The 18,815-nt window shown below is 31.3% G+C and overlaps 1 protein-coding gene across 1 annotated transcript in view; it reads left to right on the forward strand.

Annotated features, from left to right (window-relative positions):
- Window positions 1-18,815, forward strand: part of Elp4 (elongator acetyltransferase complex subunit 4) — a 258,524-nt gene that overhangs the window by 62,605 nt on the left and 177,104 nt on the right. The window contains exons 4-5 of the mRNA XM_076844298.2: window positions 7,742-7,873; window positions 15,779-15,918. Coding sequence (XP_076700413.2) covers window positions 7,742-7,873; window positions 15,779-15,918 — 272 coding nt within the window. The remainder of the gene's footprint in view (window positions 1-7,741; window positions 7,874-15,778; window positions 15,919-18,815) is intronic.

Consider the following 18,815-nt stretch of genomic DNA (forward strand, 5'->3'; position numbering starts at 1 on the left):
TTATATTTATCCAGGAACATAGGAGGTCTTTCCATCTTTTGAGGTCTTGTTTGTATTCATTTTCAGTGTTCTGTAATTTTTACTGTAGGGGTTTTCTAACCTCCTTGGTTTTCTCTTCTTTTCTTTGTTTTTGTTTTTAAGGCAGTTGTGAATGAAATTGTTTCTCTTTTTTCCTTCTCAAAAAAGATTCATTATTGGAGTATAAGAAAGCCATTGATTTTTGCATACTGATCTTATATCTTGCTATTTTTCATCTCTAAGCAGTTTTCTGGTGGAGTTTTTTGGATCTTGTATATATAGAATCATGTCACCAGCAAACAGGTAATTTGACTTCTTTTCCTATTTGTGTCCCTTCAGTTCCCTTCTCTTGACTCATTGCTATGGCTAGAGTTTCAAGAAATACATTGCATAGGAGTAGTAAGAGTGCACATTCTTGCCTTATGTTCTTAATTTTAGAGGAAATGCTTTCAGTTTTTCTCTATTCAGTATATGTGGGCTTTGTGTTTGTCATATATAGCCTTAATGATATTGGGGCTTATTCCTTCTGTCTCTAATTTCTTCAGTGTTTTTAGCAAGAATGGGTGCTGGATTTTGTCAAAGGCTTTTTGTGCATCTATTGAAATGACCACAAGATTTTTGTCTTAATTCCATATTTGTTGGAAATTACATTTATTGATTTGGTATTGATTGAGTTGAACCAACCAACCTTGCATCCCTGGGATATAACCAATTTGGTCATAATGTATGGTCTTCTTGATGTGTTTTTGAAAATGTGGATTGGTAACATTTTATTAAGGATTTTTGTGTATGTTTATCAGAGATGTTGGTTTATTATTTTATTTCCTTCATATGTCTTTATCTGGTTTAGATATCAGGGTGATGCTGGCTTCATAAAATGAATTTGGGAGAGTTTCCTCCATTTATATTTCATGGAATAATTCAAGGAAAATTGACATGATTTCTGCTTTTAAAATCTGGTAGAACTCAGTTGAGAATCCAGCTGGTTCAGGGCTTCCTTTGTTGGAAGACAATCTCACTGCTTGATATTGGTGTGGTTAGGTTTTACATATCCTCTTGGTTCAATTTGGCCAGGTCATATAAATCTTGAAATTTGTGAATTTCTTCTAGATTTTCCAGTTAGTTAGAATGTAAGTTTTTGGAGTAGTTTATAACAGCCATCTGGTTTTCAGAAATATTTAAAATCCTTCTTTTTCATGTCTAATTTTGTTGGTTTGAGTCTTCTTTTTCTTTTGGTTACTTTGGCTAAGGGTTTATCAATCTTGTTTATGTTTTCAAAGAACCAACTCTTTGTTAAATAAGGGAAGATCTGATATATATGTGTGTATTACTTTCTTTCTACATGTATATATTTCTATCTATATGTGTATATGATTTGTTCCCTTACTTTTTCATATTCTTTGTATTTCTACCCATCTGCTGGAATGATTATCTCTTCAACTTTTATGCCAGGGACTATTTCTAGAGCTTCTTTCTCTTAAGTGCCCCAGGCTGGATGAATATCTAAGTATTGATACTCCTACCCAATGTGTTCCCACTGCTATAACCTTATGGGGAAAATTATTATTAAATTATTATTCTTTCAATTGTTTTTTCTCAATTTTATTAATTTTGGCTCTGATCTTAATTATTTTCTGTCTGCTACTGGTTCTGGAATTAGCAATTAATTAATTGCTTTTCTAGGGTGTTGAGATATAACATTAGTTAATTGGGATCTCTATGTTTGTTTTAAGGTAGACATCCAGTGTTTAAAATTTCCCCTTAGTACTGCCTTCATATTATTCCAGAGATTTTGATATATTTGTATCTCTGTTCTCATTTGTTTCTAAGAATTTCTTATTTCTCCCCAATTTCTTCTATCACCGATTCTTCTTTCAAATGTGGATTATTCGGGGCTGGGGATAAAGCTCAGTTGGTAGAGGGTTTGCCTTGCATTCACAAGGTCTTGGGTTCAATCCCCAAAACCGCAAAAAAAAAAGTGTATTATTTAATACACATATGTTAAAATGGTTTGTGTTTTGTATTTTTTATTTCTAATTTCATTTTATTATGATATGCTAAAGTACAAGGAACTATCTATTGCTGTTGTTGTTGTTGTTGTTGTTGTTGTTTAGTAAGACATGCTGTGTATACTAAAATATGGTCTGTTTTAGAGAAGGTTCCATTCGGAGCCGAGAAGAAAGTGAATTCAGTTGTTGATGTATGGAATAGTCAATAGATGTCTGTCGGGTCCCTTTGATTAATAATATTTTTGAGGTCTGAAGAGTCTTTTTTTAGTTTATATCTGAATGACTTATCTACCAGTGAGATAGGTATATGGAAATTAAGGTCTGAGACTTTATACATAGTATAGTTTGTTTAAGTAGTGCATTGACATTTGGAGCATAAATATTTACAGTCATTATATTTTGTTGTTGAATATTCAGTTCTCTTAATCAGTATTAAGTGACCTTCTTTGATCACTTCCTTTTTTGATTAATTTTGTCAAATATAAGAGTAGCTACTCCTACTTGCTCTTGGTCTCCATTTGCATGGTATACATTTGTCCATCCTTTCAACTTCAGCCCATGGATGTCTTTACCTATAGGGTGAGTCTTTTTAAAAAAAAAAAAAAAATATATATATATATATATATATATATATATATATATATATATATATACACACACACACACACACACACATACATATACATACATAGCTGCGTCTTGTTTTGTAATCCACTTTGCCAGTCTGTGTCTTTAGATGGTGAGTTGAGACCATTGACATTCAGTGCCAATTTTATTTATTTTTAATGTTTAATTCAGATTTGATTGTTATCTCTGTAGAGATTCAACCATTTGCTGGCTTTAATGTTTGGTTTTTATTTCTTCTGTGTGTAATATTTCTTTCTATATCATTGCTTAATAGTCATGAATTCTTTTAGTTTATGCCTTCTTGAAAGGTTTTATTTTATCCTCAATTTTGAAAGATAGCTTTTCTGGACATAGCAATTTTCCTGGCAAATGTTATCTTCAAGACTTGGAAGATATTACTCCCAGCCCTCCTGTGCTGGTAGCAGGCCTTCCCTGGCCCCTGGGGCCCAGCCCCCAGTTCCTTGTTCTGCATGTCAAAGTGGCCAGCTCACAGGGTCATGACGCAGGTTTGTGGTTTCCTGTTTATCTGCCTCAGACATATGTGCCTCTTTGGGAATATCTTGGCCTTCTCGGAGCTTCCTGATAAGGGACGGTCGCGGTAACCCAAGAGTAGCATATGTTACTCCTCCCCCGTTTTGGGTAAAACTTCCACTGCAGTTATAGAAGGTATATAAGGGAACAAACTTTGACAAAAAAGCGCGCACGCTTCCTCCTGGATGAAGAACCTTGGTGTCCTGTGTATTTCTTAACCTCGCCGTCCCTCGCTGGACTCGGCTCCCGTAGCTGGACGCTGCACTCCTGGATTTTATAGTCCAGGCCAAAAGATCAGAAGAAATCTAATTGGCTTATCTCTAAATGTTACTTGCTATTTTTCTCCTGCAGCTCTTAAAATTCTATACTTGTTCTGTATATTAGTCATTTTAACTGTTATGCATTTTGGAGAGGATCTTTTCAGATATTTTCTATTTAGGATTATTAATATGTCTTGTATTTGGATTTCAATCTCATTCCGCAATTTTTCTTATTTCACTGAAAAGTTTATGCATTCTTTTAGTTTATATTTCAGTGCCTTCCTTTAAGCCAATGATTCTCAGGTTTGATCTCTTTATGTTATCCCAGATTTTTTTGGATATTCTGCTCATGTTCTTTTGTCATCTTTTCTTTATTGCTAATTTCGTTTTCAAGATTATATACCTTGTCTTTTGAGGCCTGAAAATCTGTTCATGTGGTCTAATCTATTGAAAATGTTTTCACATGAATTTTTTAATTTGATTTATTGAATGTTTCATTTATAGGGTTTCTGTTTTGTTCTTTTTGAGAATCTTTTTCTCTTTTATTGAAATGTTCTTTCACTTCTTATATTTTCTCCCTTAGTTTGTTTCTTAGGTCTTTTTTTAGTACATTGATCACTTCGTGAACTTTCTAAATTTTTTGTCAAAAAATTTCCTCCACTGTGGTTTCAGTGGGATTAGTTGTTGAAGTGTTATGGGCTATTTGAAGTGACTTGTTCCCTTACTTTTTCATATTCTTTGTATTTCTACCCATCTGCTGAAATGATTATTTCTTCAACTTTTATGCTAGGGACTATTTCCAGAGCTTGTTTATCTTAAGTGCCCCAGACTGGGTGAATATCTAAGTGTTGATACTCCTACCCAATATGTTCACCCTGCTATACCCAGTATCCAGTACCACTTTGAGAGAAGATACTAAACTCTATTAACAGCAGTCACTTTATAGCAAAGCTATGTACTAATAAACCTTATGGGGAAAAATTATTATTAAAAATATTCTCCACAATTCCCCTAATCCACATAAAAATTGGAGTAGTGTTCTTCAATAGATTCTAAAATTAATTATGAAAGACAGTAAGATTACTGTTAAATTATATAGATGTTGAAAAGCAAAAAGAGAAAAAATGGACAGACCAAAAAGTGAGAGGAAATAGAGGAGAGAACCTAATAGTACAAACTAAGAAAAAAATGGGGAATCTGAGATAGAAGCAAGTAATATAAGAGGGAAAAGAGACTAAAGGGACAAGTATAAGCCTTAGCTAGGAAAGGAAAAAAGAATTATTCCAATTCATGCTTCAAAACATTAGAAGAAATATAATCAATTAGGTTAAGAATGGCAGTATTATATAAGGGAAGATCTATTGATTCAATACAAAAAATAAGATCTGTAAGATTAAAACTGACATTAGAATGATTTATGATATCCCATACTATTTAAGATGGGGATATTTCTTATTGAGTTTTCCTGGTTTTGGATTTCATCAAAATTTTGGATCTTTAAAAGATGCCTTACACTTTTCAGCTTTACTGCTATGGTTCCCTTAGTGTAAACATACCAGCACGCATCTGATACAGTTCTGGAAAACCCCTTCCTACTAGCTTTCCAGTGGATCAGAGGAAATAGTTCTTAATTTGTCTGTCTTAGCAACCAGGGACTCCCTGTTAAGGGGTGCACTCCCTTCATGGAGTTTACAACATCTTGTATGCACAAGGTTCTTTGTTGGCTGCTTGGAATTATCCTCAGGAAATGCCTTCTATGGGTTCATATGTCTCTTTGATCAGCTGTTCTTTCACTGATTTTAATCTATGAGTCCCTGTCTAGGTTAACTCCAACATCTTTCTTCCTGAAAGCTGTCATAGCTTATTTTTTCACAAAGGGAAATAAGTGTTAGTAAGGAATAGAAAAATTGGAATCCCCATAGATTTTTGGTCAGAATATCAAATGGTACAACTACTGTAGAAAACATTTTGGCATTCAAAAAGGTAAATGTAAGAGTTACCCTATGACTCAGCACTTTCACTCCTAGGTATATATCCAAGAGAATTAAGATATATTCACACAAAAATATTTTTCATGAATGTTCATAGCAGCATTATTCATAATACATTTATGTGTAATGTCCAAATAGATAATCCATCTAGATAGGAAGTAGAATAGGGCTTGCCAGGAACTATAGGAAGTAAAAATGTCTATTTTAATGGATTTGAGGTTTCTTTTCAGAGTGATAAGAAAGATAGTTTCAAAATTCTGAATATTCTAAAAAAAAAAACTGAATTTTACACTTTAAAATGGTGAATTTTTGTTATGTGAATTTTATCTCAATAAAAATATGCATATGAGAAAACAACCTTTAGATGACATATAGTAGTTGGAGTATACTTTTTGTGCATCTTTTAAATGTTTTTAGCTTTTGAAAATGAAAAACCATTTTATCACTACAAACATTTAAATTATTATAATTTCCATAATACTTAAAAAGTTGTTTTTTTTAATATCTATTTTTTAGCTATAGGTGGTGGACACAATTCTTTTATTTCATTTTTATGTGGTGCTGAGGATCAAACCCAGTGCCTCACGTGAGCTACGCAAGCGCTCTACCACTGAGCCACAATCCCAGCCCCACTTAAAAAGTTTTTTAAATTGTGAAATGCCTACTACAGGAGTAGATATATATTTAATAAAATAAATGAGAAAATATTTGTCTTTTTTTATTTTTTGCTTGTCTATTTTATAATTTAATCTTATTTAGATGTTTTAGCTGTGTTAATAAAAGTTCTTTTTTTAATTTCATTAATATCTATGCCCATTAATGCAAGAACATTTCTCTATAAATTTGCATCTTTGAACGATAAGAAACAATGCAATATAAATTTTAAAATGTTTATTCCATCTCTACAGAAAAAATTAGTTTTCAATGTGGGTAACATTTGTCATAATTATTATTAAGTGACCCTGGAATTGAAAAATATGTTAATACAAATAGTTTAAATATTACCTAATTCTGTTAATACACAAATGTACACTTCTAAGTAATCATTAAGCATAGTATAACATTTATTGGATATTTACTATGTAGCAAGCACCATTCTCTGAATTTTACATTTTTAACTCATTTATTCCTGATGACAACTACTGAACTGAATACAATTTTTCCCATATGAATGGAGACATAGAGAGGTCTGTCTGGTAGATGGTCAGAGTTATCCCAGACACAACTACTAGTGAAAAGTCAAATTGTGAACCCAGATATTCTGGTTGCAGATTTCAAACTTATAAGCAGAATGCTATACTACATAATACTTTCATTGGAAAAAGATGTTACTTTGTATTTTACAGTACAAGTGCTTTGCTAGGTTTTGGAGCTTAAATGAAATAACTAATTTCTAATAGTGACATGAATTATAATGTGAATTTACATTGATGTCATTTAGGAATTGACTAAAGAATGTGATAACTTATTTTTCAGCTGATTTGTTGATTTGAAACTAAATCTAAGTAATATGGCCTTGAAAAATAAAAATTGCAATTTAGACAAACATATAAAATTGTATTTACTAACGCAAAGCCCACATTATTTTATGATTCTGCTAATAAAAAAAATAAAAGCAAATAATTATATGTGTTTTCTTTCTCCAAGAAAATTCTGTTCATTTCTTTGTTTTAGTCACTTAATGGTCACCTTCCAAAATTGATAAATTGGAATTCAGTGTCTCTTCACTGAATCAGAGATTTTAAATTCTGTATTCATTGTTAAGAGACATAAGCTTGCAGGTGCAAAACTAACATTTGATGTGTTAAATAAATATGTGTAAAATAAAATAAAATGTGTAAAATAAATGTCTTTATTCTTAGTTGTTACTTCACCCATTATTTCAGTCATTGAGTTTTTTGAATTCTTGAATTACAAACTAGTAAACAGATTGTACACATACTTTATTTTTACCTTGTGGAAAACATAACAGTAATTACATGTAATATGTAAGTGCTAGTTCCAGACTTTAAGTATAAAAATTTTTTAGAAATCTGCATAGCCTCTTGTTGGAATAGCATTTGCTTTTTGTGAGTAAGAATTCAAATATTTTTAAGTTCTATTTCATCATTAAAGCACTAAACTTCACATTTGATATCATACTTTCTCAGTTTTAGAAATATTTATATTATGTGATTTAATGCTTAAATCAATTCTAAGTTATTTTTTTAATAAATTGGAATGTTCTAGTATTGTTAACATTATACTTCAAAAAATTCTCATATTTACCACATAAGTTCAATAATGTGTCATTCTGCTTTTTTAGGAACTCCCTGCACCATTACTTGATGATAATTATAAAAAAGATTTTGATGAAGAAGTTTGTGATCATCAAACACCAGAAACTAATACTAAGATGAAAATAGCTTGGCGATACCAGTTGTTACCCAAGATGAGGGTAAGTCAACATACAACCTATTTCTAAAATTTGCAAATATATTTGTTTTCATTTAATAGAATCTCTTGTTACTCCTCTTTTTCTTTAAATGCAATACAGGTTATATTTATTTATTTAAATAACTAGACTTTTGTAGTACATTTGATCATAATGATATATTTCTTTGCAAATTAAATTTTGGCAGATTTTATTTTATCAAAACAGATGATTTCATTTCATCCATAATCTCCACATAGAATCTTTTAAGATTGAAAACTAAAGTAAGTGAGCTATTTGTATCTATTATGATTACCTGCCAATATTCAATGTAAGTGGTGGTTCCTTTCAAGTATTATTTTTATTCCTATACATTTTCAACTGTTAACATTTTCAAACTCCTGGTAACCTGACCTATCTAGAATAGAATAAAGAGATAGGAAATGAAAGGAAATATTCTGAGAAGTCAAACAAATGTCAATAAATCTGTCTACTGAAGTTTATAAACTCTGCTCTTCATGAATTCTCTGTTCATTTTTTAACTTCCTCATTATGTAGATTGTTCACTTCATACACTTTTTAAAACGCTTTAATGTCTATCAGACTTTATCATTTTATCATATTGATAGGAAGGAGAGGAAAATTCTAATCTGGATAAAACTTTGTTCTCATAGTCCACCCCTTTCCAGTCTTTCACCTTGACATTATCTTTCCCAAGGACCAGAATATGTTTTTTATTTCATTTGTTTGTTGTTTTAGGGTATAGGAATTGAATACAGAGTTAATCATTAAGCCTCCTCTCTAGCCCTTTTATAAACTTTTATTTAAAGACAAGGTCTTGCTAAGTTGATGAGGCTGTGTTTGAACTCATAATTCTCCTGCCTCACCCTCCTGAGCTGCTAGGATTACTGGTGTGTGCCACCACACCTGGCCTAGGAATAAGTTCTAAGTACCCTTTAACTTAAAATGCCTCATTTGGTTTTCTGTGTCTGTTGTCCCCTTTTAAATGTATGGCAGATTGTTAGTCGTTATTATGAATGCCAAAATCAGACAGGGCCTTAGAATTCTTTTTTCTTTTCTTTTTTTTTACGGCCTTAGAATTCTTCTGTGCAGAATGTTTTGAGTGGTCTCTACTAGCTAATAGAAAGTTAGTGTATAAGATGAAACCTATTTGCTATTATAAGCTTACAATATAAAATATATACTTATAGGATTATATAATCTTCAGAGCATAATCTGAACCTACCTTTTTAGGCTCCTCAGCCTGTATTAATTCACCCATCCTATGAGAATTGTTCCTTCTGCATCACTTGTATTTCTACTGGCAATGCTTTATACTTTCTTATTCACCAATTCCTCCTCCTCCTCCCAGTGTAAACATTACTACTTCAGGTATTTTTTTTCTTTCATAGTTACCTACTTTCTCATTTCATTTTCCAAAGCACTTCATATATTTTAAAGTACTTTCACATCATTTTCTAGTTAATGATTGGTATAATTCTCCTCTGCCAGACTACAAGTTCTTGTGAGAGCAATAAGCTTTTTGAATTTTCTTCTGTATCTCTGGTACCTATGTTAATGCCCAGATAATGAATAAATATTTAGTGAATTATAAATGTATTTATTCATTCAGTCAGCAAATATCAATCATGAACTGTGTGGCGGGATTAAAACATGTTGTAATATGTACATATTAAGCAATGGCAAATTTTAGGTGTGGAAAATATTTAAAGAATAGTATTTTAAAACTGTTATTTACATGACTGTGATCACACTAAAATCTGGACAAAATATTTGCAGTTCACAGTGTAAAATATGAACCAATTTTCTTTATACATAAAGAACTTCTAAAATAAGGAAAATTCTATAATCCTCTTTTTTTTAATGGGCAAAAAATATAAAAAGGAAATTTAGGTGGCTCTTAAACCTACAAGATCAGATGTCCAATTGCACTTGTAGTAGAAGAAACTAAATTAAAACTACACTGACCTGGTATTTTTCTCTTTACAGATAAATGGTGATCTAAAAAGTTTTTCACTGTTTTAGCAAAAGTCAGGGAAAACTAGTACTCTCATCTTTGCTAGTGGAAATGTACATAGGTACAGCTTCTGCGGAGGGTACTTTGGTAGTATCCTTCAAAATTATAAAAACATATATCCTTTGATTCTTGTAGAAATTTACATCATGAATTTGTTTACTTAGTTATAAAATGAAAGATTGTGAGCTTTCATGCAACATATCTTAATAGCAAAAGATTGGAAATAACTAATTTGTCTATCAGTAAGCAACTAAGTATAGTTGAACTGTAGAATGCTATATACTTATGTGAAAAAAATAAAAGAAAGATCTGTGTAATCAGATATTGTTACAGACATACTTGGGTGCGATTGAGAACTGAGTATAAAAGGCCAGGATAAATATACTTAGTCTGCTTTGGAAAGTGTGAGTTAAGGGAAAGGAGGAAAAATATAAGGGGGAGAAATGAATTACAGTAGAGGGGGTAGAGAGAGAAGAGGGGAGGGGAGGGGGGAGGGGGGATAGTAGAGGATAGGAAAGGCAGCAGAATACAACAGACACCAGAATGGCAATATGTAAATCAATGGTTGTGCAACTGAAGTGATTCTGCAATCTGTATATGGGGTAAAAATGGGAGCGCATATCCCACTTGAATCAAAGTGTGAAATATGATATATCAAGAACTATGTAATGTTTTGAACAACCTACAATAAAAATTAATTAAAAAAAAAAAAAAAGAAAGTGTGAGTTAAGTAATGGAGATTAAAACAGATAGGAAATTTAGAACTAGCACTTGAGAACCCTAATGGCAAAGTACTGCATGTCTTTAATATGGAAGTTTTATTTAGTAACTGGGCTTAACAGTGACTCTTTTTTGTAAATAGTAACTTGTATTCTAATTTTTCTACTGATTGTGTTGTAAAAGAGTTAATAATGAACATAAACTATGAGGTAAATGTAGCTTTTTTGTAAAGGTAAATTTTAAATTATATACTTCACTTGTTTCTTCCATTTTCTTTATTTTTACTTATATCTCAGATGTTGGTCTTTCCATTGGTCTTTGACATTCTTCAAGTAAAACATCAAAAATGCAAGCAACTGAAACTTTTAAGTCCTCTCTTTTTTGGTTTATTATGAAATCTATTTAGAATTGGAAAGACAGTGCTTGGTTTGTTTATAAGTTCATTGTCTCTTTATAAATTGTAATTTTGAAAAATACTCCTTCCCCTTTCACTTGGGATAATATTTCTGTCCCCTTTTACATATAAGTAGTGCTGATTACATTCTTCCTTTTAGAGAGTGGTATATCTGCCATTGTCTTGATTTTCTATGAATATAAATTTCCTCAAGGTTGAATATTAACAAATAAATTCAGTAATCAGTTTTCAAAATTTAAAGTTTTAGTGTTTTGAAAATTGTTCTCTTCTTACAACGTTTTCTGCAGGTTATTCTTCCATTTTCTCCAGGTGATTTCTAAAATATTACTTTATCATGACTTCCTTTGTCAGCTGATATAAAATAAAACTACTCTCTCTATTTCATTGTCTTCACTGCTTTATTTTACTTACCAGCATTAAATCTAGCAGATGATATATTTATTTTAATACTTATCTATATTCTAGAATGTGAGCTCAGGGGGAGAAAGAGACTTTGACTCTTTTATTTTACTGAAATGTAATTGATGTTCAATAGTTATTTGTTGGATACATGAATGAATGAATTATATATTATGTAAGTTAAATGTTAAACTGAGTTTAATTGCATCAGTTAATACTATAAGTATGAATTTATTTTGACTTGACAGTCAATGGTCAAATTTAAGTATTTACAAGTAAGTTCTGTCAATTTTTAGAAAACAATCATGTTCTGACTTTGAAAATGTCACCAGCATTGTATATTTGTCTGTCATGGTATTTTATATTTTGCATTGCTGGGAATTGAACCCAGGGCAATAGGCAAGTGCTCTTACAAATACACTATATCCCCAACCCCGCAGTAATTTTATATATGATGACTTATCAAGACTTCCTTCATCACTCATTATTATCTGCTTTCTAAATCTAGGCCTTACTTTGCCATTCCCAGTTTAAACAAACAAAACAGAAAACCCGGCTTTTCTATTATTTCTTTGGACAAAATGTTTTACTATGGCTTAGTCCAAAACTAGGTATGTAGATTAGCAGATAGAGCCAATATATGTTATCAGCAAGTCTTCATGGTGTAACAACATTGCCATTTAGGGAATGCAGGAAAGGGTAAGGATATACACACTTAAATCAGTAACAATAGCTTAGTAATATAAATCACTGCCTTATCAATTTCAAAAAACATATAGTTTTTCAAAGCGACCTCACTATGTGATTTTAAGTCTCTATCCAAGGTGTCCTCTTCTTCCCTGTCTAATCATCAATGCTGTTCCCTCCTCATTTCACAAATTATTAGCCTACAATATATTCTGAGATTTAATTTCTTCAGTATTGTAAAGCTCTACTACCATGACCTACTATGCCTCCAGCAATTCATAGCAGTGTATTATTATGTCCTTATTATGTTAAATTCTTTTTACACTTTGACTTTCTATCTTAGTGGTTCAGTCGACAATCCTTGTGATAGATGCATACAACTGTGGATAACTGACAAATTTCATTTTCTCAATAAAGCACTGTAACTACAAAAGTGTAACTACAAAAGTGGTAGATCTTTAGTGAATCATGACACAATAATAATAATTAACAACATTTGCACAGTGCTTTACAATTTACAAAATATTCATAGTCAGTATTGCATTAGATTCTCACAACAGCCTAATGAAATTATTAGTTCCAATTCCTTGATTGAACTGAGGCTCAAAGTGCTGTAGTAACTGTTTAGATTCTTGTTGTATCTAATACTGATAATAAAGGAATGAGAAAAATGGTAAGAAAATGTCTTGTTTAGATTATTTGTGACTCAGCTCTTTTCCAAAAGTTTTGTTTATTTCTAATATACTGGAGGTTGGGTATGGTCTTATTTTATAGCTAGGTTTTTTGTTTGTTTGTTTTGCACCCCATCACAGGTCATTTTCTTTTAGCATAGTAAATTTTTATTTACTATTCCATTTTATTTTCTTCCACAGATAACAAAGTTAAAAGTAGTTTATGAATGTGAAATAAAAGTTATAATGTAAAACTACAGCAATATGTTCTCAAACGTAATAAACTGTTTATCAACTTTAATTTGGTCTTTTTTACATGCATATTTTGTTATGAAGTTGATGGCAGTTGAATTTAACATAGTCACAGCATTTAGCTAATCTTTTTTTTTCTAATAAATATTTAAATCTTTCTTTCCTTCCTCCCCACCCCTTTCTAAGCCTGGAAAGATTTGTGTTTTAGAAATCTGATTATATTTTAATACTGTGTCTTGAGTAGAAAAAATTTGCAAAATTTTTTTCTATAATGAATATATTTGTTTTCTTTTTTTAAAGACTAAAGTCTTTAATGAGTAATAAAATTTTTGTGTCTACCTTGTTAATATTTTAACTGTCCTATCTAATCTTAATTTCTAAATAATTTAATAATTATAAGGAAAAAAGCTTCCATTTTTATTTTTACATTTTAATGAATTATTTGTGTTCTGTATTTAAACTGTCACAGCATGAAATCAATTTTCTGCCTTAATTCATCCCAAATCTGAGATTTCTATCACATTAATATTGTAATTAGAAACATTAATAGAAACGGCAACTTAAAAAGCATACTTCTTGGCAATTTAGCATATTTCTCTGAGTGCATAGGACTTCAAGAACTTTCAGTCCACTAATAAATTTATTAACTCAAACTTAAAAGAAGTAGAAAGTCTCTTTCTTTCTCTCTCCCCATGGTCAGTCTGCTAAAATAGATTATTCATGCTTATTTGATTCAGGTAGGCTTTTGCAAGCTTCCCTACTAGGCCTGGGAATGTGGTACATTGAGGCCTTTTCAGAGGCTTCTGACATAGACCAGGCTTTTATTGCATGGTGTTTTATTATAGCCAAATCCTAGTCTCCACCCAGTTTGTAGGCACTCTGCTTATTCTTTTGAATCAGGAAAGGTTATCACCTACCTTAATCCATGCTGGTGCATGGATTAAGGACACCAGTGTGCCCCAGGATTCTCAAAGAGGATCCTGGAAACTTCTGGTTTCTTCTTTTTTGCTGTCTTTACTAAATTCTATTGGGCCTTAGGGGGATTTGCATCTGAAATGAGCAACCTGGTGTTTTTCTCAATGAAGACATCAGATCAAAGTTCAGTTAGTCAAGGCCTTTCTATAAAACATTAAGGGGGCTTGGACTTACACAATAAAAAGATGAGCTCTAGCAGAGATTGCAGTAAAAACATTCTGAACTATAATCCGGATAAAGAATAGATTATAGGCCAGAGAACAAACCTTGTTTAAGACTAATGCTAAGACCTTGCTTTAAACTAATAACTTTACATTTAAAAACTTTATCCCATTTTTAAGAAACATTTTAATGTCATAATTTATTTGTCAATACTTTCACAGCAAATGAACAAATAATGTTTTGGAAGCCGCAATTCTATATATATTTTAGCATTGAAAAGACCAGATTGAAGCCAACGGCAGACCTCTTTCATTAATGAAAATGAGTAGCACTTTATGTAGGGATAAACAGTCATTTTATTGAGGAAGTAAATGTCAAACCCACAGACTAAATATGAAAAAAAATGCTTCCATTAAATTTAAAATGTTTTATTAAATGTTACTTTATAATTTGATGTTTATAAGTACTTAAGAATATGAGTCTTTGAAATCTTAGATGCAAATGTGTAATGGCAAGCAAATTTGTTATCTAAATTTAAAAATTGACACTTAGTAACATATGAAACTACTATATGTAGTTCTTTTATTTCTGTAGAAATTATCTAATTTTGTTGGATGTTTTAAAATTTTCCTGTTTTGTAGCATTAAAGACAATGGAAATTATATAAGATTATATCAATGGAAATTATATAAGATTATATCAGAGCTATTGCTAGAAGCAATTGCCAGGTGGAATTTCTTAACATTTGAGCTTGGAGTGAGAGAGTGGGAGAGAGTGGAGAGAGGTGGAAAACAGCCCATGCAAAGCAATATTTTTGTTATGAGACTTTTACTAACCTGTGTAAATAAATTCAGTGTCAAGAGTTACTAGAATTTTTTAGGAGAAAGATAATTTGATGGAGAAATCATTAATAGAGAACACAAAACAAATTATTGAACTAATGATTATGCAAAGTTCTGATTGATCTAATATAGCTTACATACATATTTCTACTTGATCATGTGCCTGTTCCTTTCTGGAGTATTGTACATTTTATGGTATAAGCTTAATTTTAAATTCCTAGGAAATGGTGAATATGCTCATAAATTATGAACATTAAAATGATACTCACTTTAATGTTTAAATATCTGGCTTCTTTTTGAGTTTCACCAATGAATTAACTTGACTTAAATTTGCATTTAGTTTTTTAGCAACTTCATATTTAATTTGTCGTTAAAGCTTTAACAGCTGCATATTTTTAATTTGTCATTAAAACCTAAAATCTTAAACATAAGAATTATGTGTATTAAAATTTTTAACTTAGAAAAGTATACAGTATAGAAAAAAAGAGGTGTTTAAATTCTTACTAAACTTAGGAACTACTATCAGTGAAGAAATATGAGTGATGAAAAGCTTAATTCCTAGCTATACATAGTTTAAATAATAAAGGTGATTGTACCCTTCTTTGAAACTTAATAAGTATATGTATATTAGCTCTTCCTTATTAGCATTAAAATACTTAAATCCTATTAGCATTAAAATGCATAAGTGTAGCATTGTTTTACAGGATATAAGACAAAGAAATTGTAGTTTAAAAATAATTTTTGAGCAACCATGGGGTTTTTTGGCAGACTGGACCAGTATCATCTTCAAGATTTGGTCACTATTATGATGTATCAAAAAGGATGCCACAAGAACTACTGGAGGCTTCAAATTGTCATGGATTTTTCCTTCCACAAAAAATGTCTTCAAATCTTAAAGTAGAACCCTGGTAAGTTAATGTTCCGTGTAATAGCAAATTTCAATTTCAAAAATTAATAGAATGCTTTTTTCTACCATACTTTCTGAAGTAATACATATCTAAAGGTATAATAGTAAATACTGGCTTTCTGCATAATATGTAACCTTAATTATACATATGTTTCACAGGATTTCATTGTACATTGTTTCCTTCCTTCCTTCCTTCCTTCTTTCCTTCCTTCCTTCTTTCCCTCCTTCCGTCTTTCCTTCTTTCCTTCCTTCCTTCCTTCCTTCCTTCCTTCCTTCCTTCTTTCCTTCCTTCCTTCCTTCCTTCCTTCTTTTTTTTCCTGGTCATATAACTATTACATCAACTATTACTTTAATTTGCAACTAGAAAACTCTGGTTGCCAGCCTGATCACAATCCTCGCTGGTTTTATTTTCAATAAAATGTGAAACAGTTCTAAATCAGGATATCAGGATATTTTAACCCAAATAAATATTTAAGGATAATAATACCAGGGGAAATGTTATGAAATAATGCTGCTTTTCAATATTTTGAAGTATCTCTCAAAAGGAAAATAATTATATATTTTCCATTACTTATTTATTAAGACTTTCTGTTGTGCTGTAAATAAAATAACCTGTATGATTTTAGGTAACAAGAGAATTTAGAATTTGAATATTATAATGAAGATTTTTAAATATTAAAACAACATAACCTGCTTGTACTGCTAAGAATTTATTAAAGCAGAACTCTGAAAATTACAAGACTTGATATTGAATAATTTATAAATTCTTAAGAATTTTTAATTTCAGTTCTTACTATAGTAAACTGAATAGATTGTAGCCTCTATTTTCTTCAGCATTATAAAACCATTTCTTTTAAAGCAAAATGAGTTATTAAATGTAGATATTTAATAGACAGGAAATTGTGAACTGAAATAACTTTAAAATCATATTCTTTTTTCTAGAATTAAATTGGGAGAATTTAGTGAGGACTGTTCTTATTAAATCTGTTTCGAAAAATGTTCTTCACTTTCTAATGGAGTTAGATAATTAGTATAGGCTAAAGACTTAGCAAACATGAGACTTTAATGTTGTTTTAGTATTAATAGCTAACATCAATGAATGATTACAATGTGTCAGTCACACTACTACATACTTTACTTCTATTATCTTGTATAGCCCTTGTATTAACCGTATAAAAGCATGTATTTCTGTTTTCCAGAAAATATTGAAAATCTTAGAAGTGATTTATCTGAGGCTTAATTATTAAGTGATAGAAACAGGAATAATCTGTCAGATCTATCCCTTTCTTTTTGCTTTATTACTTCATAAGATTTTGGTTCCTTTCACTTTTAACTTTTTGTGTTATGGAGGAAAGAGTACTGAGAAAGGATTGGGGAGGAGGGGTGTGTTCTGATGCTGAGTTCATTCTACTGTTAGCCTTGAGCACATCCCATGAATTCATTGAAAATCAATATCCTCATGGAAAAATTGGGGGTGAGGAAAAAGGGAAACACCACCTACTCTACCTGTATCAGTAATTTTTTGTTAAGTTGGAATGACTATATTGCTCTTACTAGGTCCCAACTTTTGCCACAGACTGAACCAAACATGCATATACCTCCAGGCTTGGGAAATAGGTCAAAATAACTTGTCCATAATTTCTCAAATGGCAAATGGTAGAACTCGGATTCAAAGTTAAAGTCTCTCTTTGAAGGAGTGATATCATAAGGAAGAATTATTATTGAAAACAAAGCAGTACTTTGGAAAAAGATTGCAGAAAGATCTACCATTTCTTGTAATTGGTGGATATAATTGTGTAATTCAAAAGAGAATGTCTATAAATAAACCTTCTTTGACTGTAAAACCAGAATGTGCTTCAATAATGTACTTAATTTAAATTGGAGGCAAATATTTTTTTTTTCTTTAATTAGAATTTGTCAATGCTTTGTTCCTCAGAAATCAGTTTGATCTTGGGAGCTGTTCATGAATGCTAAAGATAGTTCTCCTGGGTCCCTTCCTCCTTTTAGGTTGAATTTTTGTGACTGCCTGTACATTATATTCTTAATTCAGTTCTTTTTGGTTTTGTTGTTCTAATTAGTTATACATGACAGTAGAATGTGTTTTGACACATCATACATAAATGGAGTATAACTTCTCATTTTTCTGGCTATAAAAGATGTAGAATCACACTGGTCATATAATCATATATGCACATAGGGTACATCTGATTCATTCTCCTATCCTTCCTACACCTATCCCCATGCCCCATTCACCCCCTCTCTCTAATTCAAAGTATCTCTATTCTTCTTTAGATCCCCCCCACACCTTGGGAATTAGCATTTGCATATCAGAGAGAACATTCAACCTTTGGTTTTCTGGGACTGACCCATTTCACTTAACATGATATTCTTCAGCTCCATCCATTTACCAGCAAATGCCATAATTTCATTCTTCTTGAAGGCTGAGTACTATTCCATTGTGTATGTATACCACATTTTCTTTTTCCGTTCATCTGTTAAAAGGCATCTAGGTTGGCTCCATAGCTTGACTATTGTGAGTTATGGGGTTTTAAAAATTGATGTGGTTGTGTCACTGTAGTATGCTGATTTTAAGTCATTTGGGTGTAAACCAAGGACTGGGATAGCTAAGTCAAATGGTGGTTCCATCCCAAGTTTTCTAAGGAATCTCCGTACAGCTTTCCATAATGGTTGCACCAATTTGCAGTGCCACCAACAATGTATGAGTGTACCCTTTACCCCACATCCTCTCCAATGTTTATTGTTCCTTATATTCTTGATGATTGCCATTCTGACTGGAGTGAGATGAAAGTGTAGTTTTGATTTCATTTCTGTAATTACTAGAGATGTTGAACATTGTTTCATATATTTGTTGATTGATTATAATTCTTCTGTGAAGTG

Source organism: Callospermophilus lateralis, chromosome 2 (genome assembly GCF_048772815.1).
Source record: "Callospermophilus lateralis isolate mCalLat2 chromosome 2, mCalLat2.hap1, whole genome shotgun sequence".
NCBI lineage: Eukaryota > Metazoa > Chordata > Mammalia > Rodentia > Sciuridae > Callospermophilus > Callospermophilus lateralis.